At 45.1% G+C, this 27,736-nt stretch overlaps 2 protein-coding genes and 1 long non-coding RNA gene across 3 annotated transcripts in view; 1 reads left to right on the forward strand and 2 right to left on the reverse strand.

The window, feature by feature from the left end:
- Window positions 1-1,295: 1,295 nt before the first annotated feature.
- cdk7 (cyclin-dependent kinase 7) lies at window positions 1,296-6,830 on the reverse strand. The gene is made up of 12 exons (XM_030104632.1): window positions 6,392-6,830; window positions 6,137-6,196; window positions 6,020-6,053; window positions 5,855-5,922; window positions 5,683-5,751; window positions 4,443-4,553; window positions 4,237-4,355; window positions 3,375-3,474; window positions 3,188-3,274; window positions 2,949-3,098; window positions 2,461-2,599; window positions 1,296-1,831 (listed from the first exon to the last, which is right to left on the reverse strand). The coding sequence occupies exons 1-12, from the start codon at window positions 6,455-6,457 to the stop codon at window positions 1,803-1,805; spliced, it is 1,032 nt and encodes a 343-aa protein (XP_029960492.1). The 5' UTR covers window positions 6,458-6,830; the 3' UTR covers window positions 1,296-1,802.
- Window positions 6,831-11,606: 4,776 nt separating this feature from the next.
- Window positions 11,607-15,949, reverse strand: LOC115398017 (uncharacterized). Its single transcript, XR_003932549.1, has 2 exons — window positions 15,847-15,949; window positions 11,607-15,628 (listed from the first exon to the last, which is right to left on the reverse strand). It is a non-coding gene; the product is annotated as an uncharacterized LOC115398017 (long non-coding RNA).
- setbp1 (SET binding protein 1) overlaps window positions 15,614-27,736 on the forward strand; it is a 34,810-nt gene continuing 22,687 nt past the window's right edge. The window contains exons 1-2 of the mRNA XM_030104628.1: window positions 15,614-15,799; window positions 21,833-22,428. Of these exons, the coding sequence (XP_029960488.1) occupies window positions 21,994-22,428 (435 nt within the window). The 5' untranslated portion in view covers window positions 15,614-15,799; window positions 21,833-21,993. The remainder of the gene's footprint in view (window positions 15,800-21,832; window positions 22,429-27,736) is intronic.

The raw sequence follows: 27,736 nt of genomic DNA on the forward strand, positions 1-27,736 counted from the left end.
ATATATTAATTGCATGCATTCTGATGACAATGCATTAAAACATCCCAAACATCCAAATATTACTATTACTAATTGAGAACTAATAATTGAGAGCAGATTGGGTTATCATAGTTGTGCTTCAGTACAAATTCTTTCTGTTGCAGGATATATAAGTCTAATGTGCTGAGGGAAATACTTTTATAAAGCTTATGTGTGATATTTGATCACAGAGCAACAAAAACAACCAAAAACCAAAGAGAGAAATTATAAAATGTGTTGCTGAGAGGAAAGCGATTTATGAAAAACTGACAGAATCTTTGTCAATAATATATAAAAGGCCTGTTTTTAGTTATATTTATTCGCTCCCTCTGTATTTTTCAGTTATATCCCAACTGTTCCTGTAAGATATTTGATGACACATTTTAAATCTGTCATATTTACTAAGTTCATGTTATTGAAATAACTTTACACCGTCAGATATTTGACAGCAAAAACGCATCAAACCTCAGGATGACCCGAAGCCGTCTTCTGCTGGTGATAGACGGAGCTCTCTGAATCAAAGCTTGCTCAACATAAGGCTCAGCTGTTATTCACTCATGTCTCCATCATCCTGCTGCAGATTTCCACAAATGCAAAGCAGGGCTGATGCAGACATGAGTAAGCTTCGTCTTCTCCCAGGAAATAAAAACTGCAGTTGCGAGTCGAGTGGCAGCGCGTGCAGAACTCTGTGCCTCAGTGGGGGCATTGTGCGTCTGCGGCGTCACCGTCATCTGTCACAGATATGATCTGATCCAATACTCACGTGCAACCCTTTGATAAGCCTTAACCACCATCACTCACTCTGCTCTCCTTTCAGTGCTGTGGTGTGGGCTTTATGCCATTTCAGAAGCTTAGAAAGGAATTCATTCATTCAGTCATTGCAGACACTGAAGCAGAGGACACACACTCTACAAAATATAAAACTCAAATCTACACTGGTCTTTGTTGCAGAACAAGAAATGCGTCTGAATGAATAAGAGGAGGGGAATGTCTTGACACTGACATACTCTCATCTCTTTTCTGATGTGACTCTGTTTGACAGAAAACCAAAAGGGCAGCAGAGCGTCTGCCAGAACATTAGCCCTCGCTGACATGTCAGACTGTATCTTATCACAGAAATGTCAAAGACAAAGGACGGCAGGGGAGTAATCTGTCCAGTGACACACTGTGGCGGGACGCTGCTAAATACTGGGTTAGCCTTTCCACCCGACTGACGATCAAGGAGACGGTTCCTCAAAGTGCGAGACACACAAACAGATATTTTTGTCCTCTTTAGGGTCATTTCACATTTATTCGTTCATACAATACGACCAGTACCAGCAGTTCTGTTATCCTTCCCAGCATTACACGGATTCACTGTGAGCAACTTTAGTCCCACATAATAGAACAATTCATATAAATGCATTAGGCACCATTTATTGGTCTTCCATACAAAACATAACAAAAGAGAAAAAAATACATAAAATGAACCTGTATTGCTTTGTTGTTGTATTTTTAGTCAAATAAATAGACTGAGCACAACAAACATTCAGAGTGAAGAATCAGTGAAGAAATATCTTAGTCAAAACTCATCTGCAGTGTTTCCTGAAGACAAGGGTTTCTGGGAGATTCAAGGCTAAAGCTGGGGATGGTTTTCAGACAGTGGCTAAAACTTCGAAGTTATCCTGATGCAGACCGATCTGAGGGCGTCTGCTGGCCTTGAATTGTTTTCACTCCCGTGGACGATCCTGTCCGACGCCAGAACCTGAGCCATGATGCCGTGGTGATCCTGAGAGCCCATCCCCTCAGAAAATCAGCTTCTTCTTCAATGCAGCTGAAAACAGTTAAAAAGAAGACAATGTTTTTTTTTTCTACATAGTTCTAAATTCACACAACTTATGGACAAGTCTATTCTCTGAAGGATATGCCCACATACTACTCTGCATGTGGCAGTATAACAAATCTAAAATCAGCCTCTGTTAACCTCCAGATGCCAATTATGTTTCCGTCTACTGCGAACGTTTGGAAAGTCTCTCTGTAATATAGTGCAGTGCGGAGAGCAGCCTGTAGTCAAAGGCAGCTATTTCCCAAACCACAGGAGGAGCTGGGAAAGCTTTGAAACTCCCACCAACACTAAGCCTCTACTTCAGTAAAACAGATCCTCCTGCCATCCGCTGAACTGCGCTCCGCTGCACTATGTTCTGAACTTGTAAGGGCACCTTAATGTGCAGCCGACACCCTCTGAATTACAAGGTTCTCGTCGAGCAGCGTGCCAGATTTATACTCCCTGGTGTCTGTAACCACCAGATTTTACTCAACACACATTTACAACGATATGAGACTTGGGTATCTCCTGCTACTTTTAAAGTCTGCCTCAAGCATGTGCTGCAAACTCCTCGTGTGTGTGTGTGTGTGTGTGTGTGTGTGTGTGTGTGTGCGTGTGTGTGTGCGCACGTGTATTACTTGTGCCCACTCCTTCCATTTTCCTCTTGTGTCCGATCAGTTCCTTCTCCCTGGAAGCTTCAGGTAAACAGTTGGGTCGAGGGAGCTGGGGCCCAGGCGTGGGGGCAGGCCGATTACTGAAGTAAGGCATCTTTAGAGCCTGATGAAACAAGCGCATGGTAACGAACACAGAGAACATCCACTGTTAATGTGTGGTTAAATTTACCCAGCGTTGTCAGTCGCCATTTTTAGTAACATATCACTAAAACTATATAAAAAAGGTTTTATATATCTCAGTTTATATGTATTGCATTGCAAATACGAGGAAACTTCAGTCTGAATTGAAGTATAGAGGAAAACACTTGTTTGATGCACTTGTTTGTACCAATACTGAAAGTAAATAAGTAAAAACTTTTACTGAATCTATAAATATAATATTATTTAAAGATGTGCCATTTTCTCACTACTGATCAGAAAAGAAGCCGCAGTAGGTTTGTGAGTTTTTCCACCTGAGTAGCTGTGGTCCTCGTTGAAGGGTTGAAGGTAAAGAGACCCTGAAGTAGCTCAAGCAAATCGTCTCCAGCTGCACTAAATATATGTTCCAGAGGCGTGCCAGGAAATGGTTTGAAGGACACATAGTCGGGCAGACTGGTCATTCCCTGCAGAAACAGTTTGCACATCCATAAATCCTCACATCTCCTCCAAGTGTAGAAATACTCGCAACTGATAGCAAAAACACGACACCGACCGGCCATGTCTCCTCTGTGGGCGTCCCGAGAGCCTCAAAGATCTTGGTCAGCTGATCGAGATCCGAATCTCCAGCAAGGAAGGGTATCTGAAGCCAAGGAGACAAACAGTCGAAGTCAGTATGGACATGAAAATAAGAGACCTTTGTTAAAATGTTTAAATGTCTGTATGAAGTCCGGTTCATTTACCCGAAGGAGCAGCTCTGCCAAGATGCATCCCACCGCCCACATGTCGACGCCCACACCGTACATCCTGGCACCAAACAGCAGCTCGGGGGAGCGATACCACCTTGTAAAGACACCCAGCAAATAGCTTTAAAATGTGTGACATATGTTTGGCATTTTCTTGTGATCGCATGTTAAAAATTAGAATACTGTTTATGTTGATATTAATTTTTGGGTTAAAATAGTTTAAAGACGAGCTGTCTCTCGCTGTCAGCGAGCTGCTCCATTTAAATCTTAGAAACATGTATGTTTTTTAATGAATGCCACTTTTTATTGCACCATTTTTCTGGAAAATTCACATGTTTATTTTGTGTAGCCGACGGTTATAAAAGTTTCTGCGATGCAGTTTGTGGCGACTCTGACCCAGAATTGCACTTGTGGGAAAACTTTGAGATGAAAAAATATATTGAGTTTATATTATATATTGTCAATTTGAGTCATGAACCAACAAGAGACGTGGTAACGCAGCTGAACTGGACTGACTGCTCGAGGAGGGATTTTTCTCTGACTGGCTCCAGCGGTATGGACAAGGATATTTCGTCAATTTCTTGTAAAGTACTTGGAATAATATTAATGGTCTGAAAACCTGTACGCATGTGAAGCCTGCTTCACAGACACATGTTTAAAAAAATGCAATCGGAGATGTCTAATGAAAATAAAGCAATAGACTAAATAAACAGACACATCAAACAGTCATAGTTAGCTGGGATTGGCTCCACTGCCCTGCGACCCTGGACACGATAAGCAGTGTCAAAGACGGATGAAATATACAAAAACAAGTCGACTTTCTTTGTTATCATAATAATAAAAGACACAAAGCTCAGACCTGGTGACCACTTGATGTGTGTAGACTCTGTTGGGGCTGCCAAAAGCTTTCGCCAAACCAAAATCAGCCAACTTCAACACCCCGTTTCCATCTAACAACAGATTATTAGGCTTCAGGTCCTGAAAAGGAACAAAACACGCATTAGAAAATCTGTTTGTGTGTGTGGATTGGCACGTCTGTGTGTGAGGTGAATAAGACCTTCTTACCCTGTGCAGGACCCAGTGTTGATGCATATACTCTAATCCTTGTAGAGTCATGAGGATATAGGCTTTGATGTTGGCGGGAGTCAAGACCAGGCTTGTATCTTTGATGATAACCTTCAAATGAACAAAGAATGAATAAGTTCATAATGAAATTACTGGTGTACTTTCTCAAGAATAGAAGAAAACCAAAAACAACTGGGAGAGATGTTAATGAAGACTTGGATTCAAGAGAGACAGGATGTATTCGGCGTCTCTTCGTGCACCTCGCACCTGGAACTTCATTGGCTCAGATCGCGGCCTGAAAATAGGCTTTCAGCATCAGTAATCAGGTTTCAGCCTCACGTCTGTCTGGTTTGTCCGCTACCTGTGAGTCACTAATGGCCTCAATTCATTGTGAGAGCCCGAAGTGGAGCCATATTGATTTTTTAAAGCGTGTTTATCTCGTTTTGCATCACTTAGGCCTGATGTATTAGTGGTCGGTGCCCATCTGGAGCCTCGCAAGCGCAATTTAAAGGAGAAGGGAGGTTAAAAAAAGAATGAACCTTGAGAGCACTCGCAGCATTTTCCTGACAAGACAGCACATATATTAATGTCACAAATTACTAACACACACAACTTGTTTAAAATGAATGTGAACTGTTATGACACTATTTACTGGATTCACTGGATTTTATAGCACATTTTGCCATTTCAACAGTCTTAACTTGTTTTTATCTCTCACAGTTATCAATGGTTACGGTTGCTTAAGTGCTTGCTGTGGATTTGGTAAATGCCCTGTAACGGAGATTGGTTTTTTTGGGACACTCAAATCAACTACTGTGGGAAACTCTGCCTCTTACAGACATCCTTTGTATTCTGAGAGAGTTGCACACAGCTCAGTTTGTTCAGAAATGATCAGCCTTGAAGCTTTATCTGTATACACCTCCCACCTTAACCTTCACTGCATTAAGACATTTCATTCCCCGTAACGTCAGATATCATTCCCATGTGCTGCTGGCAGCATCGTGGAACAACTTTCTGCTTGTACACAAGCCTTTAAACTCTAAAAGAGAGTTTGCAGTTAGACACATTGGTCTTATTTATCTAAAGCTTTGAGAAGCAAAGTTTCCACAAAACCCAACTTTACAAACTGAGATGTTGCTACATGTTGCACGTGTCTGAACATAGAATATAACTTCACTAATACTGAGAAACCATGCGACTCAAAACAAGCCAGGTTGGGTTCTATGGAGTCAAGTTTTACCTCCAGGTCTGTTTCCATGAAGTCAAACACCAGGCTGATGTTGGATTTGTGTCCGAAGGCATCCAAAAGCTACAACACACAGGACAGACCTCAGCAAAGCATCACAGGATGAAAGGAAGAGGAGTTTCTTTGTTTGGAACAATCTCAATAAGAAGACAGAAACATAAGCTACCCCAATGATGTTGGGATGATGCAGCTCCTGCAGCAGCTTGATCTCTCGAAGAGCAGTTCGATTAATACCTGCACAAAACCATCAAACCTGTTGACTGAATCTGTGTGTGTGTGTGTGTGTGTGTGTGTGTATGTGTGTGCGTGTGTGTGTGTCACCACCACTCACCATCTTTAGCTTCAGTCCTGTGGCCAACTTTAATCTGAGAGAAAGATGGTAGATACAATTTGAGGTTAAAACACCACAATGCGAGTAAAACACACACACACACACACGTGTTTATACCTTTTTAATGGCGACTATCGTGTCCGTCGTTTTGTCCCGGGCTTTGTAGACTGTAGCAAACTGGAGGGGGGGAAAGAGGTCGGAAATAAACGCCACAGCTGTGTGTTCGGCTCAGAGAGCAGATCACCATGCAGCAGCGAGGCTTTGTTGACATTAGCAACCAGCTAACAGTAGCCGCCGTGCTCTCAATAAAGACCCACACAACCCGGAAACAGAAATAAATGTATAAATCACAGGTCGCATTTGTTTGCCTACCTGCCCCTCTCCGAGGAAATCCAGTTTCTCGTATCGTTTTGCTCTGATTTTCACATCCAGCGCCATCCCTGCAGTCTGCCTCCCCCCCGGACACACTTGCTGCTCTGTTAAAGGTCTGCAGGAACTACATCCGGGTTAAAGGAGGCGGTGCATTGACCAACAGCGCCACCTGCCGGCCCGATCTCTCCAGCAGCTCATAGATACTGTGTAATAATGAGGTTGGTCTTTCATTGAGCGTCTCCAGGCCTGCAGAGCTGGAGCTGTTCATCACAGGTGAGGGTCCTCAGCCCGCCCGAAATACATGTTTCTGGATGGTAGGAGGAAATTAGAGTAAGTGGAGGAAAGCCGTGCGTGCACAGGTACACAGAACATGTAAATTCTACATAGAAATTAAATCAAATCAACATTTATTTATTAAGTATTTTTCATATTGAAAACAACACAAAGTGCTTTGCAGGGAAGGTGCAGTCTTGATTCAAACACGAACATGCAACCTGCAATCAAAACAATACAAGAAGTAAAATACAGTGATAATTTCTTCTTCTTCTTCTTCTTTTTTTTTTTTTTTAAATCTACACTCCTGTTTGTCTGTTTGTCCAGTTCAGTGCAGCAGGATGCTGGAACCAGTCCCAGCTAACTATGGCTGAGGACAGGGTGCACTCTGGACAGATCGCCTGTCCATCACACACAGACAACCACTCACACTCACATTCACACCGAGTAGCAATGTTTAGGGCCATCAACCGGCCTAAAATACATGTTTCAGGATTGTAGGAGGAAACTGATGGTCCTGGAAAGCAACAACAACAGTGCCCATGCATGTACGGGGAGAACATGCAAACTCCACATAGACAGGTACAGCCTGGACTTAAACAGCCTCAGTGTGAGCTGAGAGTGCAAACACACTGCATGAGCATGCAGCCTGTAATATATACAGTAAAGGAGAAGATAAAGTGAATTGAAATCATTTTTTTTAGTGAGATATAATGATGCAATAGCAATAATAGCACACACTCATTCTTTATTTTCTTGATTTTATTGTCCTTAGCTTATGATTGTTTTTTATACCAAAAACATTTTATTACAACATATAGAAATATATAGCGATATAGTATATTGTATCATCACACAGTTTAGTGTTGATAAAATGTGCCACACTGTTATTTTGCCCACAGTTTTGGTTTTTTGATTTATTTTCTTCTCTTACCAGTTAGTGGTTTGACACTGGCCTCCCGGGACTCTCTTCTGTCAGTTAGGAAGGTTTTGTGATCCATGCACCGCTGAGCACATCTCTACATCCCATCTCCATACACAGTAAGATACCCTCACATCCCACAGGATTAGGCATGGCCCCTCTCCTTTGACCCTGCTTGTCTACTGTCTCACACACACACACACACAGTCACCACTGACTTTCATTTTCATGTTAAGTTTGACAAGAGGAGTGTGAAGGATCAGCAGGCCTAATACACCCCTCATTCTACCCTTCAGATGTATGCACATTTATAGTCTGACAGCTCACAGATGTGACTGACAGGACCGTATGTGCTTGTGCAATCATGCAGAGAGGGGAAAAGAAGAGAGTTAGAAGAGAAGAGAAGAGAAACTGACTCCACCTAGTAGCACTCCAGCCTTTTACAGGCGTCGTATCATCAACCTTTAGGCGCACACATGAACTTTAATGTAGAACATTACCGTCCACTGTGGCGCACATAACTCAGACCCGCTAACATGACGAGCGCTAAAAACAAATGTGACACATTGATGTCCCCCTCTCGTTCTACGTGATTTGAGGGTATTCTTGTGCTCGTTCCCTTGCGTGTCTGAGCCAGACTGCAAAATGCATAAGTGATACTGATCCATTTACACAGTTTGTCACAGTAAATCGTGTGCCGCCATGGGTAACATTATGCACAATAACTCACTCTGTTTATATGACACATTAGCAGATGGAGATGCTGTTGAGCTCGTCTGCGAGCGCGTGCGCGCGCGCAAGTGTGCGCGTGTGCGCCTCTGTTAGACGGGCAGGAGGAGAGGGAAACCACAAGGCTGTTTATCAAACTCATAGGAAGTGGGTGTTGTTGAGCGAGGACGTGTCGCTGAACCACATCCTGTAGCTGGGAAGCAGCCTTAGATGGGACAATCTTCACACAAAGTACAGTAAACAACAAATGCAGACCAGGTGTCTTCTTTATTGCATGTGCAAATGTGATATGTGGCGACTTATTTTCCCCCTGAGACACTGTAGACTTTGTTTTTTTTTTTTTTTTTTTTTTCCAAATAAAGTGACAATTTGGAATAAAAGGGGCACGAAGGGAAGGTCATGTAGGTGACCAGTGCAAAGGGATTTTTTTTTTTCTATTTTCAAGCACATTTCATTTCCCCTTTTTTTCCACAATGTCTTCTTCACAGCTCACGAACACGTGCTGGTACACATGCTCACCAGTGGCAAATCAGGTTTGTTTCCAGCCACCGCCGCCCACAAACCATGCACGTCCCTTCAAAAATAACCCCTCATCAGAACCCACTGAAAGTGTAAAAATTAAAGAGCAAGGAGCTGCTCAGTGGTGTTGTGTAAGCTACGGCGAGTTAGTTGTTTCGAAGAAGTATTGGTATTACTTTAATAGTTTCTGACACAGAAAGAAATGACTGACTTGGGAAAATTACTCATGCGTTACTTTCAGTTGTCCTCATGAATAAATCTCCCGTCGGTACAATATCAGACACCTGTATTATCATAGTGTGACTGTGAAGCGTCACTGAAGCTGTCAGCAGTGTGTGGGCCAGTCTGATTCAGCTATTAGCTGACGTCATTATCAGTTATTTACAGGCAGATGCTTCAGCATCTCGATGTTTGCTTGAAAGAAACAGATTTAGGAACAAATAACGAGTAGAAACAGAAATAAAATAAGTGGGAGAAACTGCCCAGAAATGAGTAGAAAGCTAACAGTGTTAAAGGTCTACATAATGGTCTGGTGAGAGAGAGACAGCAGCTCTGCAGCTCTTTGTTCACGAAGAAAGTAGAGAGGACTGATCCAAAACTTCAGTGAATTTCAGAGCAATTAGAGTTCTGATTCCAAAGTGGATTTGACAGCAAGCACGTCCATTCTGCACCTGATGTTTGAGATGTATGCATACCATATGACCTCTATACACTGGAAAGCCAACATTTAAAAATAAATGAGATTGTGTTGATAAATATGCGAACCATAAATGATTCAGCATTTCTGTGCTGCATCACACACCTGCTTCAGGTTTCTGTCCCTATTTCACTCACAGATTGTCAGATTGTCAGAGGAAGTGACAATGTTCAGTCATCTTGGGAGTTTTCTGTTTCTGGACCCCTCCTCCGCACGCACACACACACACACACACACACACACACACACACCAGAGAAGTGCAGCTGTATCTGACCACACGCACGGTTATAACACAACAGGATGTTGTAGGGTGGATGTTTGAGGTGTGAAGACTCACACAAGCCGTGACAAATAAGTGTTTCTGCAAACTGATTATTCTTTATTCATGAGTATAATAGGCCCTGAAATGTCCAAACCTTGCTTTCAGTTTAGCACATACGTCAGGAGCCGAGCTTTGCTGAGAAAACTTTTGACTTATTGCGAGGCAGCGACCGCATACAGTCCACACATGAGTCATTTTGCTTATTTCATTCTTTGCAGATGTCTGCGGGTAACAAGCCCAGAAGAAAGCAGAAGGACAAACAGGAAGGACAATCATTATCATCCTCGCTGCTGTGCGTACAGCAACCAACACTGAGATTCATCAGACTGCTGCTGTCAGTCCTGAGGAGCATTGTTAGATGCCAGACTTGTCCGTCTGAATAAATATTGGGGCAGAATTTGCTTTTTGTGCAGCGTCTGAGGCATCCACCGGGGCTTGTGGAGGACTTCAAGATGAGCCCCCTCGATAGCGATGCTCAGACAGAGCTAACATTATGATAATGTCCCTATAAGTAGCAGGGGGATGGGCACAATGTCATCTCTTCACATCGATGGAGCCAGCAGGGAGTCCACAGTCAACTGCATTTAGGGCGCCTTTGTTGCTGTCTTAGCTCCCATCTGCGTTGTTGTTTTGTTCCGGTCCACATCACTTCTCAGACATCATTATCGCTCTCATTAGAGAAATCTTTATCTCAACCGCAAACAGAGAACAAAGTCTCGCAACATCTCTGTCTCCACCTTCCAGCGTGTGTGTATCTATCACTGTATGAGTAAGTTTGCCGGCGTGTACGTGTGGCCAGCTGAGTTGTTTACAGAGCTCACACATTGTGCTGTGCTCCACCGTCTTAATGAATTTACACCTGTATATTCCATTGGTTTAATGGCTCATTTGTCTAACAGGCAGGGAAATGTAAACGCATTTACAAATAGATTAAATGTGAAAGTGCCTCAAGGACTGATTTGAAGACATGATGCCCCAAGCCGTTCTGGATGTATCTCACACGGCTAAAAGGGCAGCGGGGTGCTTAAGCCAGTCATCTTCGGAAGGGAAATGAAGGAGAAGAAGAGGCCGTTCAGATGTGTCCGCGTGCATCAGGGGCTGGAGACGGCTCTGCTGGTGTGTTATCCAAGGAGTCATTTACTTCATTAACCCAGCCAGATCGCCCAGGCCTCAGTAATCAACCTTGTCACACGTCCCATTAACTTCTCCTTCCATCAGCTTGGCCCTCACACCTTCACACACACTCGGGCACAGGCACACCGTTGTATCTGGAGCACACACACGCGCAAATAAACAGGCACAATTGTCTTTGCTTGTATTCACTGCCCTACTCAGAAAAGGGCTTTTTTTTTTTTTTTGTACATCAGGCACTTGCACACACACCCTCCTTCTCCCTCTGTCTTTGCTAACCCCATTACCTCTGCCGGTCCCAAGGGTCTCTCAGCTCTGATGAACCCACCGCGGCCCGACCAGATTAGTGGACTCCCTGAGAAAAGCCCTTCATTGATTGAACGTTAGTCTCACAATGCTCACAATGTCAGCTCAAGGTTAGCGTGGTGACTCTTTCTTCAGCGCAGTGAAGTGCTTTGTAACTGACACCAGCGTGTTATTATTTCACCTCTGCTGACTCTGCTGCTTATATTATTCATAAAGAAGCCTCACCAATTATTGACGTTCACCTTCAGACGCGTTTCTACTTACGCTGTCGCTCTTTCCCTGCAGTGGCACCGCTTTAGACATCTGTACCAAAGCTTTTATTAATTGTTAATTCATTTTTTTTTTTTTTTTTGCTCCTCCTTGTATATTTTAACACTGCACTCTTTAAATCTCCTCTCTCCCCGTTGATCAAACCACAGAGGAACTGTCGCCACATAAAAGCCGTAGTATTTGGTAAAGTGGCTTCAATGTTTGAGTTGACTGCACATCAGACATGGGGAAGCATTCACTCGGCTCCCCACTTGAGGGAATGAAGATCTTCCTCACAAAAAAGGCAGAGCTGAAGGAACGGGAGTAGCTTTTAGTCTGTGAGACGCAGTAAGATAAATGGCGGGGATCGGTGAGACAGATTGATCTTTTCATGTTGAAGTTGATGAACATGAATGATGCACCAGATTTCCTGTAGCGATGAAAAGAGATGAAAGGATTATCCTGATATTTAGATCATCCAGGCAGGAGAATTGCCCTGCACTGCTGTCTCTTTCCTCCCCATCATAATTCAATATTTACAGTTTAAGCTGGAAAACTGCTCCCCCTTGGCCGCCTGTATCTCGTATCCATGGCAACAGATTTGAGAACAGAGTGCCGTCTTTGTGTGTGTGTGTGTGTGTGTGTGTGTATGTGTGTGTGTGTGTGTGTGTGTGTGTGTGTGTGTGTGTGTGTGTGTGTTTGTGTGTGCGCGCGCGCACGAGTGTGTGTGTGTAGTGATACACTGCAATTGATTGGCTGTTGGGGAGCAGCTGTTGACCCCTGACTCTCAGGAGTCTCCTTGTGTTCTTGCAAACATCTCAAATCAATACACACACACACACACGATTGTGAATACAAACAGACATTTTCTGTTATTCTAAACTTTTCTTAAAAAACCCATATTCTGTTAGTCCTTTCCAAAGCGACAGAATTACACCCCAAATTAACTGAAATTTATAGTTGCAGCCTTAAATCGTGCCAATAAAGCTCATTTTAATGGATATCCTCGAGCACAGCAAAAACCAATATCCAGTTTCTGGAACCCTTGAGGCCACGAGACGACATAAGTTTGGACCAGAACTAATCCTGCAATTTCAGAATTTTTTTTTTAAACTTATTATCAATATTCAAAACACTAAACAATAGATAAAAACAAAATCCACACAAACAGTGACACTGTATTGGCTATTCATGCTTAAATCGAGAAACAAGCAAACGGGGGAAGGTTTGCTGTCACACTGTTATGAGAACACTCCCAATGAACTAAAGTCTCTACACACAGCAGAACCACATGCTGAAACACACACAGACGCGCGCGCACACACACGCAACACATTTGTGAACCTCGTCAACGTGCCACAGCAGGGGAAGTGAGAAGCAGCAGCATCCAGACAGCTGATCGTACTTCAGAATTTTAACTACAAGCTGGAAACTGTGCCGAGTGTTTATATGCTGCAGAGTACACAATCACCACCTCGCCTAATGAAATATCTCCTCGTGGGTGCTCTGCACATGGGCATGGACGCACACATGCTCTCACCCACACACACACACACACACGTACAGACGCATGTGTTCGGCTGAGTAATGACTGTGGGCCACCGGGAGAGAAAGGTCATTTCACATCATTTGAATTGTTTGTTAATGTTTAAGAGTGTTTTCCATACAGGGAAGGTCAGGTTTTGCATGGAGACACGATATAAACATAACTTCTGACAGATTTGAATTAATGGAACAACTGTGGCTTGTTCATCTCGCTGCTGATGATGTGAGTTTTCCATCCTCATGCAATTTGACATATTGAGAGGGAAAGCACCACACACACACACACACACACACACACACACACACACACACACACACACACACACACAAATTCACAGCCATTCTGCAGAAAACCTGTCAGCCAAGTGTGATGTGACAACTTATGTCACACTGAACACATACACACGTTAACCTGGAATAAATTACACGCTGTCTGTCAAGAAGCATCATCACAAGTTATCTCAGTAGTAACGTTTTATGTGCAGCCATTTCCTATTAAGACAGAGGTGATAAACTTTATTTATAGTTTAGCCCACGGGTTTTAAAAAGTTTCATATGGAAACATTGCGAAGAAATGACATTTGAACAACGAGAGTTATGCAGAAACCTTTGTTATGTCCCAAAAGTTCTTTGCATTACTGTCTATTTTACATCAGCAGAGACAATGTATCATGCATGTTCCTATAGTGCACTCTATTCTTTATTTTTTCCGGTTTCATTTATTTAAATTTCATGTAATAACGTACTTTATGTTGTTGAACATTCCAATATAAAAGGGAGGAAAAGTTCCTCGCAGTAGTTTATTACTTTGTGTGTGTTATTTTTCTGTGTATTTCTTTCAGTCTTTTTATTCCAAGTTGGCACAGGACAATCGCAGAAAGTGAAATAACTATGTGATTGCTGTTGTGCACTACTGAAGTTTCCCATGATTATGTTAGGAGTCATATTGTTGTGTAAATTTATAACAAAGACATCAGTGGCGACTCCTCCTCACTGTATGTTTTATGAAAACTTCTGAAACTTTTTCCTGTTGAACTCTGATGCATTCCAGTTGAAATATTATTGAAATAGTATTAAATAGTAACTTGTCTGAAATGTGCCTTGTGTATATTCAAACAAAGTCTGATACTTTTATTACATCGTGACTGTGATTTAGCCAAATCACACTGAGCACAATTCAACCTTTCGGTTTTATGAGCTCAGCTTCAGCCATCCATCAGGATTTCTCCAAAGAACTCAGATTCATCAGTCGTGACCACAGATGAAAAGAGAAACTTTGTATTCAAGTGGGACTATTTTATCTAAATTGAACCAAATTGCGGTAAGTTTTTTTCTTGGAAACTCCTAAAAACTTCACGAACACTGTTCTCAAATAATTACATTTCGAAAATAATAAAGAATTTATAATATCAATTTAGAACATCATTACAAGCTTAAGAATAGGTTCATAAACCGGGTATCAAGTTAGCAGAAACTTTATGTGATGCAAGAAAAACATAATTTAATATCAGTACTTAAGTAGATTACCTGGGGTAAAATTACATACACTGTCCTTATATTGATTCATTTTAAAGTTGCTACTTTCATTAGTTTATGATCACTTATTAATAGTTAATGACAGAGTTGTGGACATAACACCCTGCTCTTCACAGCAGTGACTTCGTCTAAACATCAAGCCTTTTTGCCAGATGTAGCTTTTTCCCTATTTGCATTGCATTAAAATCACACGGGGTCTGTCTGATCGGTCCCACAGGAGAGGCTGGGGGGTTTTTGGAGGAGGGGGCCGGGGAGGGAGAGGGAGCTGCGCTCTGCTGCTGCCAGGGGGAGGCGGTGTCGCTCCTCTCCGGCTCCGCTGCGCCGCGCTGCGCTCGGTCAGAGCCTCCAGTCTGCTGGGTGAGATCATTACCAGACACCAGGCTCCGGGACCTGACATTCACCGATCGGAGAGAGAGAGCGCGTTCACACAGAGAGGGAAGCCCGATCCGGCGTGCAGACGGCGGCTGGAAGCGACCCGAACCTGCGCCTCCTGCCTCGGCTCTCCTGACAGCTCAACGCGCGCTCTCGTCGCTGAAATCTTCCCCCACCTCCTCCTCCTCCTCTCCACCTTCCACCCTCTCTCCACCCCCGCTGGATTTGGGCTTGTAGTCGGATGCGGGCTTGTTTTGACTGCAGTAAGAGTCCTGCTCCCCCTCCTCCTCCTCCTCCTCCTCCTCCTCCTTCTCCTCCCCGACCAGCCGAGTAGCGGATTTGGAGGGATCCGGGCTCCGCGCACTGACCGCCGATCCCGCAGGGCTCCGGAGACACACCGTGCGCCGCCGCGGCTCCCCGACCACACGCGTCTGTCCGCAGGAGCCTCCGATCATCTCCTTCCTCGCAGGAATTGGACACAAGCGCCAAGTTTCCGACTGGATTTTTTTTTCACCCCCCCACCTCCTCCTCCGTGCGGCTACCTTGATTCTGTCGTCGGATCTGCTCCGCAAATCCTATTTTCTCGTTTTCCCCTCTTTCCAAAGCACAGTTGACGCCATTTTCCTCGGGGTTTTCTGTCAAAAAAAAAAAAAAAAATTATACATATATTCCGGCACCGTTTGACAGCTCCCTGGGAGGCTGTCAGCTCATCTGTCGCTCGCGCAAAATGTGTCTAAATGGATTGTAAATGATCTTGATGAAATATTTACACGCAAGAGCCGAGTGTGTGACAACATTAGACATGGGTAAGTAGCCCCGGCTGACTGCTCGCATTCCACACCTGAATACACACCTCTGCTGGAAATGTCTTCATTTCGGTATTAATGCTACAAAGCTGCCATGTCCGCTGTTTACATGCAACCCCGACCTGCAGCCTCGCGCACTTTGCTGTCTGCTGTGTGTGTGTGTGTACTGTGTATACGTGTGTATGCGTGTGTGGTTTTTTTTTTTCTGATGAAATGTCTTGCAGCCACATGCCGACAAAATCGACCCAAACACACGCGTAGACACAAACAATCCTCCTGTAGCGCCCAGCCTCCATCCCTGATCACCTGGATGCGTGACTCCTGAGCTGAAGACACTAATTGGGATGAGGCGTGCAGGGCAGTGATCAGGGTCCAGCTCCTCAGATGTGTCCCCTACAGGGGCGGACAGCCCCGCTTCTCCACTGACACTGATAGTCCATCACATAGCATCACAGTCTGGGACATGCACCCAGCAGATGGTTGTCTCTCTCTCAGGCTGTCATCAGTCATGTCACGTTGTGTTGTATCCTATGGATTTTCTCTTGGTTCAGTGGTTGTTGGTTGTTTTTTTTTTTTTTTTTTCTTGCTAGTAGAGTTTTGTAGCCTGGAGACAGTCAAATGTCACATACAAGATGCTCCATCCCCCAGTGACATGTTCAAGTACAGGCGGTTTGCTCATATTGTGCTATGTTCTCATCTTCGCTTTAAAAAAAAAAAAAATCCAGCACAGGAATAACAGATCCCATCTCAGCATCATCACAGACGTGCCAGAGGAGAAGTGGCTTCCACACTGCATGTTGCGTGGCGGTGCTGCTACTCTCTAGTTGTCAATAGCCGATCGGTTTCACACGGATGTCAGGAACGGCGTTCCCAGCAGCCGCGGACCTGTTTTGGCTGTGAGGAGGAGAAGGTGAGGGTTTAAAGCCGGTGGCGGCGTGCCACTGTTATCAGCAGTCCCCAGAAAGCTCAGTCACAGCCAGAGCACCAGAAGATAAATAGACAAGCCTGAATGAGTCAGGGAGAGTGTGGATAAGTGATCATATCTAGTGGATATATGGGAGAGACGTGGTGGAAATGAGGACTGGATTAAGAGAAAAGGACGGGTAAAAGTGGGAAGGATTACCTGTAAGACAAGAAGTTGGGGGATGGACAGTTGAGGTGAGTCCGACTCGGTTGGAACCATTCATCTCGTCTTGTTAACAGTTTTAACTTTCAACGCTGGCATCGTTTTTTTTTTTTTGTGTGTGTGGCATGAAAGTACAAACAGGCCGTTATACTCTCTATTAGGTAACGAGACGCTCACGCCACCTTTAAATTAAAGCATGAGAAATCGATTAGGTGTATCCCCTTCTGAGCTGGATACCTTGGGTCGAAATAGGATCACAGGGAAGGTGGGGGTGAGGGGGAGGGAATGTGAACGGGATCCAAGGACAAATCTAACTGTTGGCAGGCTCTCTTAACAGAATATCAGCACTGGAGCACCTTTTGGCAGAGCGCACAGAGAGAGAGAGGGAAGGAGGGAGGGAGGGGGGAGCTCGGAGGTGGAGGGTAAAGGAAAGAGGTAGCACAGAGAAGAGGGGAGAGAACAGAGGTTGGGGGGGGTGAGTGAGGTGAGGGGAAGGAGGAAGACAGTTGGGGAGTAGGGGAGGTGTTTTTGCTGACAGCCATTTTGTGGCTTCTGCTGCAGTTAAAATGGTTTAACATTCATATGCTTCTGTGGGGCAGTTAGGTGAGGATGGTTTTAGTGCTACCTGGCATATGGCTCATCCAGGGGACGCGTGCGTGCGGGACTCCGCCGAGCGGGGCTTTGAGGCCATCATTTTCAATTACGGCCGTGCCACACATGGCATTTTATGATTGTCCTTCTAGCTGAACACATGCCGGTGCCATCCGCGTTTAACTGCTGAGGAAACAGGCTTCGCTCCGCATTTCATATCCAGATAAAACTCCAAAACGTATGGCTTTAAAAATCCGAATAATCGCTTTGATGGCTTCCCTCACCTCGCTTCGCACTGGAGGCTGAGAGCTAACAGATTTTGAAGGCTCGGGCTCGTGCCCACTGGAAGGCTGGACCTGTGCCTTTTGATTGAACTCCAACCAAAGATTGGATCCTTCTAGAAAACACTGGTTGATGTGATTGCCCTTCACCAGAGGACTGGAATAAAGGAGAAAAAGAGATAAATGAAAAATGAAAATGGCAGGCAGACAATGTTCATCATCGCACTGAGATACTCATCTGTAGCCAGGGGACGGCCGAGCCGCTACTACACTCTCAGATCAAAAACTAGGAGGGGGGGGGGGGGACTCTTCACCTTGTGCAATCACATGGGCATTTGGTGTGCGTGCGGATGTGTGAGTGTGTGAGCATGCGTGTGTGTGTGTACGTACGCCTGTGTGTGCATCTGTCTTCATGTGTGTATGAGCTATTTGTGAGTCCATCTCAGGCACTGGGCTGCTGGGTATGCAGCCTTAAAAGGTTGTGTTTCTGCTGCCATCCCTCTCTCTCTCGGTGCGTTTCTCACTCACAGTCAGACTGCTTTTTTTTTTTTTTTTTTTTTTTTTTACCTCCGTTTTGTCTGCTTGTCTTTATCATTCATCATCTCACTCCTGCCCATCTGTATTCCATTATTGGTGATTAATCATAATTGTTGGTTAAAAAAAAAAAAAAAAAAAAAAAAAAAAGTATGAAATGTTGGAGGACCTTCCCGTTCACAGCGTTTCACATCCAGCACAGGGAATGACCTTATGCTATTTGAGAGGGAAGCTGGTTAGCGCTGGCAGTTTTGAGAACATAATAAAGCTATTTATGCAGTGAGTCTGGCCTCTCACAATCACCCTGCTGTCTGAGGCTCGTCGAGGTGTGTGTGTGTGTGTGTGAGAGAGAGAGAGAGAGAGGGAGAGAGAGAGAGATGGGAAAGGAGACAGTGAGGCTCAGGCTAAGTAAGTGAGGGAGGCCCGAGGAGGGGTCAATCTTACATAAACTCTCAGCCTGTCTGCCAGTAACAGAACTAACACTGCTTAGGGCACTGAGCGGGGTGGGAGGAGGAACAGTCCTGACCCAGCTAAGTAGTTTATGCAGTAATGGCCCTGAATAAGAGTTTTTCCTATTGCGTGTTGCCTTTTTGCTGTCGCACTGGGCAAAAGTCAAGAACAGACACCAGGTCTTCAGTGTGCCATCCAGAGTGGACGTATTTCATTTTCAAGTGTGTCGTGCGTGTCTGTGTGCGCGTGCGTGTGCACGCACTGTTGTGTTTGGCAGCTGTCTCTTTTTCCTGTCATTGTCCTCAATCACATGGCAGTCAGGGTGGCTTTTACACATGCCATTAGGACAAGTCACCGAGCTGACATTAGTGACTGGGAGGCTCCTGGAGGACCAAACAGGGCCATGTGGACTCAGAGATCAGGCTGGGAAGAAACCTGGACTGTTTTTTTTGTGTGTAACTAAGTGAAACAGAGTTTTCCAGACTGTCAGGGGTTTTCCTTTATTTCAATTGGACATTAAACCCTTGAGTGGAATCATCTGTCATACCGAACATTTTTCTTCCTCCTTTATTTACCTACCAGGGTTACTGATTGATGTAGCGTTTTGTGTGGTTATAAAAGTGAGAAGCATCTGATTTGATGCCTCTTTTAGTGGAAGAGGCGCAAACATCTAAAACCCTGCATCGCTTACAAGTTTTGCACTTCAATTTTAATGCAGAAAACAAAGTCAAAAGAATAAAAACACGACAGCCAGACTCATAAGAAACTGTTGCCAATGACTCTGCAAACAAGTCTGAAACATCATAATTCCACTAATTCTAAGATTTGTTTCAATTAGCAAAACAAGGATTTCATAGGAAAATGTTTTTCTCAGAAATATATTAAGCTTTTAGAGTTTGGGGGAAAAAGAAATGACAGTGATATATGCACATGGACAAGAAAAGTATTGACCCGACGTGCTCTATTTTAACAAAAAAAAAAAAAAAAGAATCCATGTGATCTCACATCATTCACAAGAAAAGGATCCCAAAGCATGTGAACAGGAGTGAATTAAATTATATCTGACCAACCTCTCCTGATGGAATAAGTAAATAACTCAAGGGAAGTATTAACTTATTTAGGTTTATTCTTTTGTATTCTCAGGAATGACACTGAAAAATCTGTGCCCATCTTGCGATGCGGTTTTCATTATTTTCATTGCATATTCATGCCAATAATAAGTTCCCGTCTACCCATCAATCTTTCATGACATGTCATGCAATTAAGGTTCTCCCAGCTGATCTCGGGCAGAGGCTGAATACGCCACGGGCAAGTCCTCAGCCCATGGCAGCGCACTCGTCAAGAGACAGACAATACCAGCGAAAAGTACCACTATATGCATAAACTGGCTAAAAACTGCAAAGTTCATGTTCTTTCAACTTTTTTTTTATACCATCATTGAGCAATCAGACCTTCCATCAATAACTGTCATGAAGGGATTTTAATTACCTTGACTTAATGATTCAAGAAAAAGTCTGCGCACACAAGTCTGGTCCATTTTTATTTAGTTTAGGGCATCTGGAAGAAAAATGAGCGACCTGTGGCTTTGATGTCTGAGCTGGACGCTGTTTATGTGCAGCCTTATGGCGAAGTGTTTGCTGGAATGCCTCGGCGGCTTACGATTATTCAATCACACAGTAAGCCTGTGCCGTTAGGTCTGCTGGGCATTGCGATGGGGATCAGCTGTTTGTACAGTAGCGTGGGCTGGTACAAGAGTGCACGCTGAGAAAACACAGATACTGTAAAATGCCTAAAGTAACTGGGTCAGAGTGTGCGTTCGCGAGGCGCAGTTGGGCAACGCTCGGTACATAATGTAAACCATTTGTGCTCTCGCAGGTCTTTGGAAGTCGGGCACTAAGCTTTCACTTCATGTCTGCAGGTAGAGTGGACTGGTCTGGGTTCACATCAGTGTAAATGGTGTCAGACTGAGCGCAGTGTGTGAGACAGCATTCCCCACTTCCAGCTCAGTCATGCCTCATGTCATATTGACTGATGGGATTCCCTGGAGCTATAGTGAGAAGTGTAGTCCAGTGTTTGTTTTGGTCGCTTTCTGTTTATAAACCTGTGTGCGTCAGTTTGTGTGTGCGTGTGTGTGTGATATTTATCCGAGCCCTGCGCGTGTGTAATGGTCTGAAACAAAAATCCTGAATCCTGTGAGAAATGGCGACCACAACCTGCTCTCTGGAGAGCAGAAATAGCAGTGAGGTTACAGAAGTGGATGCAGTGACAGCAACATTGTCATTTGGGACTTGTATTTATGTGCATAAGTGTATGAGGTTGGTTTTTTTTTTAATGCGTGTGTGCAGCAGCGCTGTTGCATGTGTGTGTAAAACAGTTCAGACGCTGGTTTTTCCAGGCCAGCTCGTAAACCACATCTGGGGAAAGAATTTAGATTCCTTCCCTCCATCTTTCTCTGCTGCCTTTCCTTCCCCAACCCCGAGACCCCCCCCCCCCCCCCCCCCCCCCTCCTCCCCTACTCGCGTCGAAGAAAAAAAAAACTGGAGTTAGCTTCGTTTATTTTTTTTCGTCGTGTGTCCTCAGGCCAACTTCAGCCTGCTTTTTAGAGCAGTGAGAAGGAATGTCTTATTTTTTTGCGCCGATCACTCTGATGTCTGCGTGGCTGTGCTTCAAATCCGTCATGGGGATAGAATAAACGAAGGCAGGAGGGAGAGAAGATATTACAAAGAATGAGTGAAGAAGAGAGCCGGGGAGAGAGGGAAGCAAGTGGCAGTGGGTGTCAAAAATGAGTTTGTTTATGCGAGGTACAAAATGCAAATTAGAACCTGGCAGCATGCCTCTGCAGATCTGTGATGAGCTTGTGTGTTTGTCTTCATACTTAACAGTCAGGCAGTGATGCTGATGACAGCAGACAGGCCCGAGCTGAGAGGTAGCGCCGGAATTGAGGCTTTGAATTTGAGGGGATGACAGGACAGGTTGTGCTTGCCCTTGTTTTTGTTTTTTTTTTTTTTTTTTTTTTTCCCTAATCATGTCATTCACCTGCTCTTTCCACAGACTGTCCCTGGCTTCGCTGTGCTCCTGTGGGACGACCGACCCAACCCCAGTAGCTGATCGACAAAACAACCAACCGGCCCAGTAGACGACTGCTCCTCTCTCCTTCGATTGGCTGGCCGCCACCGCTTCCCCCATCCTGACTGGCTCTGCTGGGAGCGTGGATGGAGCCAAGAGATCTGGTTGGCTCAGCCCGACCCAAAGAGGCGGACCTTCAGGGAGGCAGGGTGGGGCCAAATGAAGTGGACCAGGAAAGAGCAGGGGCCATTGGGTTGGCGCACGGTGATGATGTGATTAACGGTACCATCAGCGAAGGGGAGGGGCTAGAAGAGCAGGGGGAGGGGCTTATGGAGGAGCAGGAGTTCTCCATCAAGGAAGCAAGTTTCCAGGAAGGAAGTCTCAAACTGAAGATACAGACCACCAAGCGCACCAAGAAGCCCCCCAAGAGTCTTGAGAACTACATTTGCCCACCTGAGATTAGGATGACCATCAGACCTCCGGTTGGAGAAGGCAAGGTGGGACGGACAGGGCGGACAGGAGGCGGGGCAGGAGCAGGGCGGGGCTCCAAGGACGAAGAGCGAGGACCTCCCAGAAAAAGGGTAGGTTGCCACTCCTTCCCTGTATCTAGTTTACCAGCTGGAATGTCGCGCAGTGCCATGCATAGTTTGGTTTCACAAGTTTGGGTTTTTTTTTTTTTTCCCTCTGTGCAGCTCCCACCTCCTCACTCCTTACCTCTCTCAGTTGATCCTCACCCAGCTTAGTTGCATGGGGGGGTCAAAGTGTGCTCCGTAATTGAAACCGGCCGAACTGGGATCACACAGTGACGGACACACAGCACACACTCACACAGGAGCTGAGAATAGGGCTGACATAAGCAAGCGACAGCTGGTGTCTGCTCTTTCCATTTGTGGTCATATACACAGAGACCTCTCCTCTCCTCTCCTCTCCTCTCCTCTCCTCTCCTCTCCTCTCCTCTCCTCTCCTCTCCTCTCCTTTAATGAAATCAGCTTTTGTGGGTCACTGCCTTCACCTCCCACCTCCTCCATCACACCCTTTACACACTATACTGGTGTTCGCCGTGTGTGATGCTGTGTATGTACAGGTCCTTGGGGGAATCTCGTGTTTGCAGTGTGTGTTGACCTACGCAGCGGTGTGTGTGTGTGTGTGTGTCGAAACCTGACAGCCATCTCGATGTCACTCAGCTCGACGGGCTCAGCAGGGGGAAAGGCGGCATGTTGTCAACATGATGCCGGGCCGTGTGCTGTTCTGTCGCTCTTTCGTCTTTGCGGGTTTTACTCAAATATTCGGGGCTGGCGATGTTTTGGGCTCACATGACTGTTATGTCAATTTTTTTTTCTTTGCTAAATCCTACTCTTATTTTTTGTATATTCAGATTTCTCTCTCTCTTCATTTTCTGTTTGGGTCAGCTCAAGAGCGATCTGGCACAACTCCAAAATAATAATTATTATTGAACTAAAGTCCATAATAAAGCAACGCTGGCTGGAGGTGTGATTACATTATCAGTTTTTACCAATCTGATTGATACTTCCAAATGGAGAGATCAGTTTGGCCTGTCAGCATGAAGACTGAATAGATTGACAATAATGATATGCGGGTTTAAAAAACAGCAAAGACATCAGTCTGTCAGTCATTGGATGAATTCCATAATGCTTCACACTGTGCTTTTGGCCATACAGTTTTACCACAAAGATGGCTTTGTTGTTTGAAACAACAACATCTAAAAAGATCAGCACAGTGTGCTTTTTAGCCCGATGTGGCAGAATTGTCTCCTGTACTTCGCCTTTGCCATTTTTCTCATTAAACAGTTTGTGAAGCGTCACATGATGGTATTAAGTTACAGACTTGTTTAAACAACTATGACAGCGGAAATAAATTCCATTTGTTGTTTATATGAACTCTGAATTGAACCATAAAGAGATTTTCACCACCTACTCTGATCCGATCGTAAATGCAGTCAGATAGCGCCGGTCTAATTGGACAGAAGTGTTTACATGGCGTTTATCATATTGCCTACAGTACTTATCACCGCAGCTTGTTCAGCTCTGACGACTGGTCCCAAATGTCCCCGGCCCTTTGCAAATTATCACTTGTGATGCTCTCTGACTCACTCCAACTATAACTTAGTATAGAAGATGGATGGTTTAATCTTAATCAAAGCATAGAAACAAGTCACATAAACCTTTCTTATATATCTGAGACAAAAGGTGTCTCAATCAGGTATTGATGGAAAGCATGACAGTAATTCTGTCAAGCTGGAAAGCAGTTTGGTGCATTTTATATATAACAGTGTTTGAAAGATGATGAATAGGGAAAAATCTAAACACAAAAGCCATCTCCGCTCCACAAAGTTAGTCGTGTTTGTTTTACTCGCCATAATTTACCGGACAGTTTTAGTTCTCTAAGCTTCTGATTCATTCGGGGTGTTTGCGATTGGTGACAAGTGGTTCAGAGGAGATTTATATCCAGCCCTGTTGGAAATGCTTGCTCTATATTTATGTTTGTAGGCTTTCTCAAACAATTGCAAAATAAGGGTTGGAAATAAAAAAGTACGTTGTTGATACTCTGTCACTGACAAATCCAGTGATAATCTGCAGGCAGAACTGCAGGTATTTGCAGATTCTGAAGCTGTGTGACCTGCCGTCACCTCTGTGTTCGTACCGTGCAAAAAGGCAAAGTTAAAGTGTTGATATACATCTGAAAGCAGAGCGAGCCGAGCTGGGAACTCCTGGCGTTCGGGGAGTCTCTCCTAATCCGCGCCGTTGGGTAGCCCGTCGCTGCAATATGATTGACAGAGGTTGTCATAGTGACAGGGGCAGCAAGCTGGTTCCTATTGAGGTTTGGGGGTTTGGCGAGGGGGCAGGGAGGGGAAGGACGTGTTGGTGTTGATTCAGATCGGTTTCAGGCCTTCGTCTCTCGCACTCCATCCCTCCGTCGCCGGCACCCTCCCGACCCCCTCGTCCCACATCCCTTCCCTCAATCTAGCCGTCACCTGCCACCCCAGGGGGGCGATGCAGGCCGGCGCACTGGAGAGGAACGGGTTAAAGAGAGAGGCTGGGCTGCTTTCTGCCTCTCCGTCTCCTTCTGTGTGCGAGAGAGAGAGAGTGTGTGCATGCGTGTGTGCATGTGTGTTGAGGTTAAATACTCTCTTTGTGGTGTATGCGAGGCTGTGTGTCAGGAGGGGAGGGGAGGTGAGGGGGGAGCAGATGGACAGCCTCTCCACTCTCTCTGTTGTATTGTGTCCACCGCGACTCTTTCCCGCTTTCTCTCTCCATCTTTGTATCTGTCTCTCTCTTTCCAACACTTTCTCCCCCTCCGTCCTTTTCTCTCCTCACGTCTTCCCTCTTTTCACGCGCTCTTTTTTTTTTCATCCCTCTTTTCTTCCTCTTCCTCCTTCTTTCACCCTCTGTTGTCTTGTAGCAGATGGCAGCGTGGGGCAGCAGCAGCAGCAACAGAGCAGAAGCCAGAGAGTGAGCAAGAGAGGGGGGGGGGGAGGGAGAGGGGAGAAGGGGGTTGTGGAAAGAGGAGGAGGAGAAAGGAGGTGGGGGTCAGGCATATGGAGAGCCTGGTTAAGGGGCCCCCTCAGAGGGAGAGTGTATGTGCGTGTGGTAGTGTGGTGAATAGAGGAGGGGGGGAGGCGGGATACAATGGGAACCCATTAAGACAGAGATTGGACTCTAATAGACAGAGAAGGGGAGAGACAGACAGATAAGAAGGCAAAACATGCAGAATGGTGCAAAGAGGGACATGGAAATGGTGTTTTCAGACATTATTTCTGCCGTCAAAACTTCTATTCTTTTCTCTTTCTTCATTGATATAAAACTGAGACTAGAATTTTTTGAGGTAAATCTGGAGTAAAGGCTGAAATGTGATCCAAATGATTTATATATACATAGTTTACGATCAAGAAAATAGCGGTTTTGCCACAATCTAATGTATACCTGCAGTGATTATTGGACTAATGGATGAGTTGAGACAGAAAATCAATCAGCACGGTTAACATGAGACGCATCACTGAGACGTTTTTATGTTGAAGTTCCCCGATTCCAACTTGATAAATGTCCATATATTCAAGTTTTCTTTGTTCTCTGTGATACAAAACACAAATTCATTGATGAATGAATCAAGAATCAGTCTAAAAAAAAAAAAAAAATGTTGCCAGTTCAGTCACACTTACCCATTTGTTGGCGGCAGCCTGCATTCAGTGCGCTGCCTTCTGTCGAATGAAAACTTATTGTCATGTGACTCTACACCTGCCAGTGATGACACATAATGGGAGTGAATTAGTTTACCCGCTCACTTTAATGCAAACAGTGAGGCATCTATCACGTGGGAAGTCGTGAATGAGTGAACAAGGGGGGGGCGGGGGGGGCCGCGACAGAGAAAAGAGAGGAGTAAAAAGAGGTAATTTCCCTGCCTTAAAGGGAATCTCTCCCCTCCTATCATCCTCCTAGCAGGCATCCATAACCGAGGGAGTCAATGAGCGAGCGAGTTGTGTCAGGGGACAGACCCGTACACACATTACCGGGATATGATGGGCTCCCCTTCTCTGTCTCCAGCTGACATCACACACATGCTGAACGTCCTCTCACGCACCACTCTTTGTCTGGGCGCGCCGTGTGTGTTTGGAAGATGAATGTGTGTGTTTTAATGGATTGGGTGCTGGGTCAACCGCTGCATCGCTCCTCCAGCAGACGCACGAGCCCCCGTGCGTGTGCGCACACAAACACACGCAGACGCGCGGCGAGCGGTCCGATGCCTTCACATGGGGGAGCATAAGCTAGTTAAATTGCATCCGCTGTCTTTCCCTTGCTCTTTTTATACGCACGTACACAAACACACACACAAATCATGTTGAGCAGTGATTGCAGTTAGAGAGAGTGTTTTGCGGTTATCTGTCCAGTTCCCTGGACGTGCCAAATGTGGCTCTTAATCCATTTCACTATCTGTGGGGAGAGATAAGCCAGAGCTTTTCCAGGAGTCCAGGCCAGGCTGTGTGTGTTGTTGTTGTTTGTGTGTGTGTGTGTGAGTGCGTGCGCACGTGCGCATTAGTGGGTGCATGCGAAAGCCTGACGCTAGACACACACTTATCTTGTCTTGACAGCCCCTCTGCTTGGTGGTCCTCCTGGCTATGTGTGTGTGTGTGTGTGTGTGTGTGTGTGTGTGTGTGTGTGTGTGTGTGTGTGTGCGTGTGTGTGTTGCTGCTTGGTGGTCTCCCAGCAGCGTTTGGGATTATTATGTGTTAGTCAAGTGCATTCACAAGGAAATTAATGCTGCCACAGTTGCCACGCCAAGTGTGTGCGCATGCAATGCGTGCACATGTGGGTGTGTGAAATGGTTAGCCTTTTGATGTGAGCTTTTTTATCCCTGGCTGAGATGGCGGTTGGTGACCTGAGGGACTTGATGAGCTCATAAAATAGGAGCATGTGTGTTGTTTTGTGTGTGTGTGTGTGTGTGTGTGTGTGTGTGTGTGTGTGTGTGTGTAGCATCGTGCCCACCCTCAGAGAGCAATCCTCGACTGATTTATGAATATGTATGAACATGAAATGATCACCTCCATTATGGCCTGATCAAACTGTCACATTGGACTTTTTCTGACGTCGGTCAGTGTCGTCGGAATAACTAGACTTTTTAGCTTGTGTGTACGTGTGTGTGTGTGTGTGTGTGTGTGTGTGTGCATTCATGTGTGTACGTGCGCACCCTCGGTTTAGTCTTTGAGAGTATGAACTAGGAATGCTTTAAGGGGCGTTTGTCTGTTGTAGATGGGGGATGGGACACGTGTGTGTGTGTGTGTGTGTGTGTGTGTGTGTGTGTGTGTGTGTGTGTGTGTGTGTGTGTGTGTGTGTGTGTGTGTGTTTGGTGGAGGGGAGTGATTTAGCACCGCTGAAA

The sequence above is a fragment of the Salarias fasciatus genome, chromosome 12, assembly GCF_902148845.1.
Source record: "Salarias fasciatus chromosome 12, fSalaFa1.1, whole genome shotgun sequence".
NCBI lineage: Eukaryota > Metazoa > Chordata > Actinopteri > Blenniiformes > Blenniidae > Salarias > Salarias fasciatus.

Bases quoted from the DNA above. Each gene is read 5' to 3' on its own strand.
- cdk7 (XM_030104632.1), bottom strand. From the start codon at position 6,457: ATGGCGCTGGATGTGAAAATCAGAGCAAAACGATACGAGAAACTGGAT. The intron at 6,054-6,136 runs GTATAAACACGT...TCTTTCTCTCAG, and splicing joins CGATAGTCGCCATTAAAAAG to ATTAAAGTTGGCCACAGGAC. The intron at 5,752-5,854 runs GTAGCTTATGTT...TGTGTGTTGTAG, and splicing joins ATCATCCCAACATCATTGGG to CTTTTGGATGCCTTCGGACA.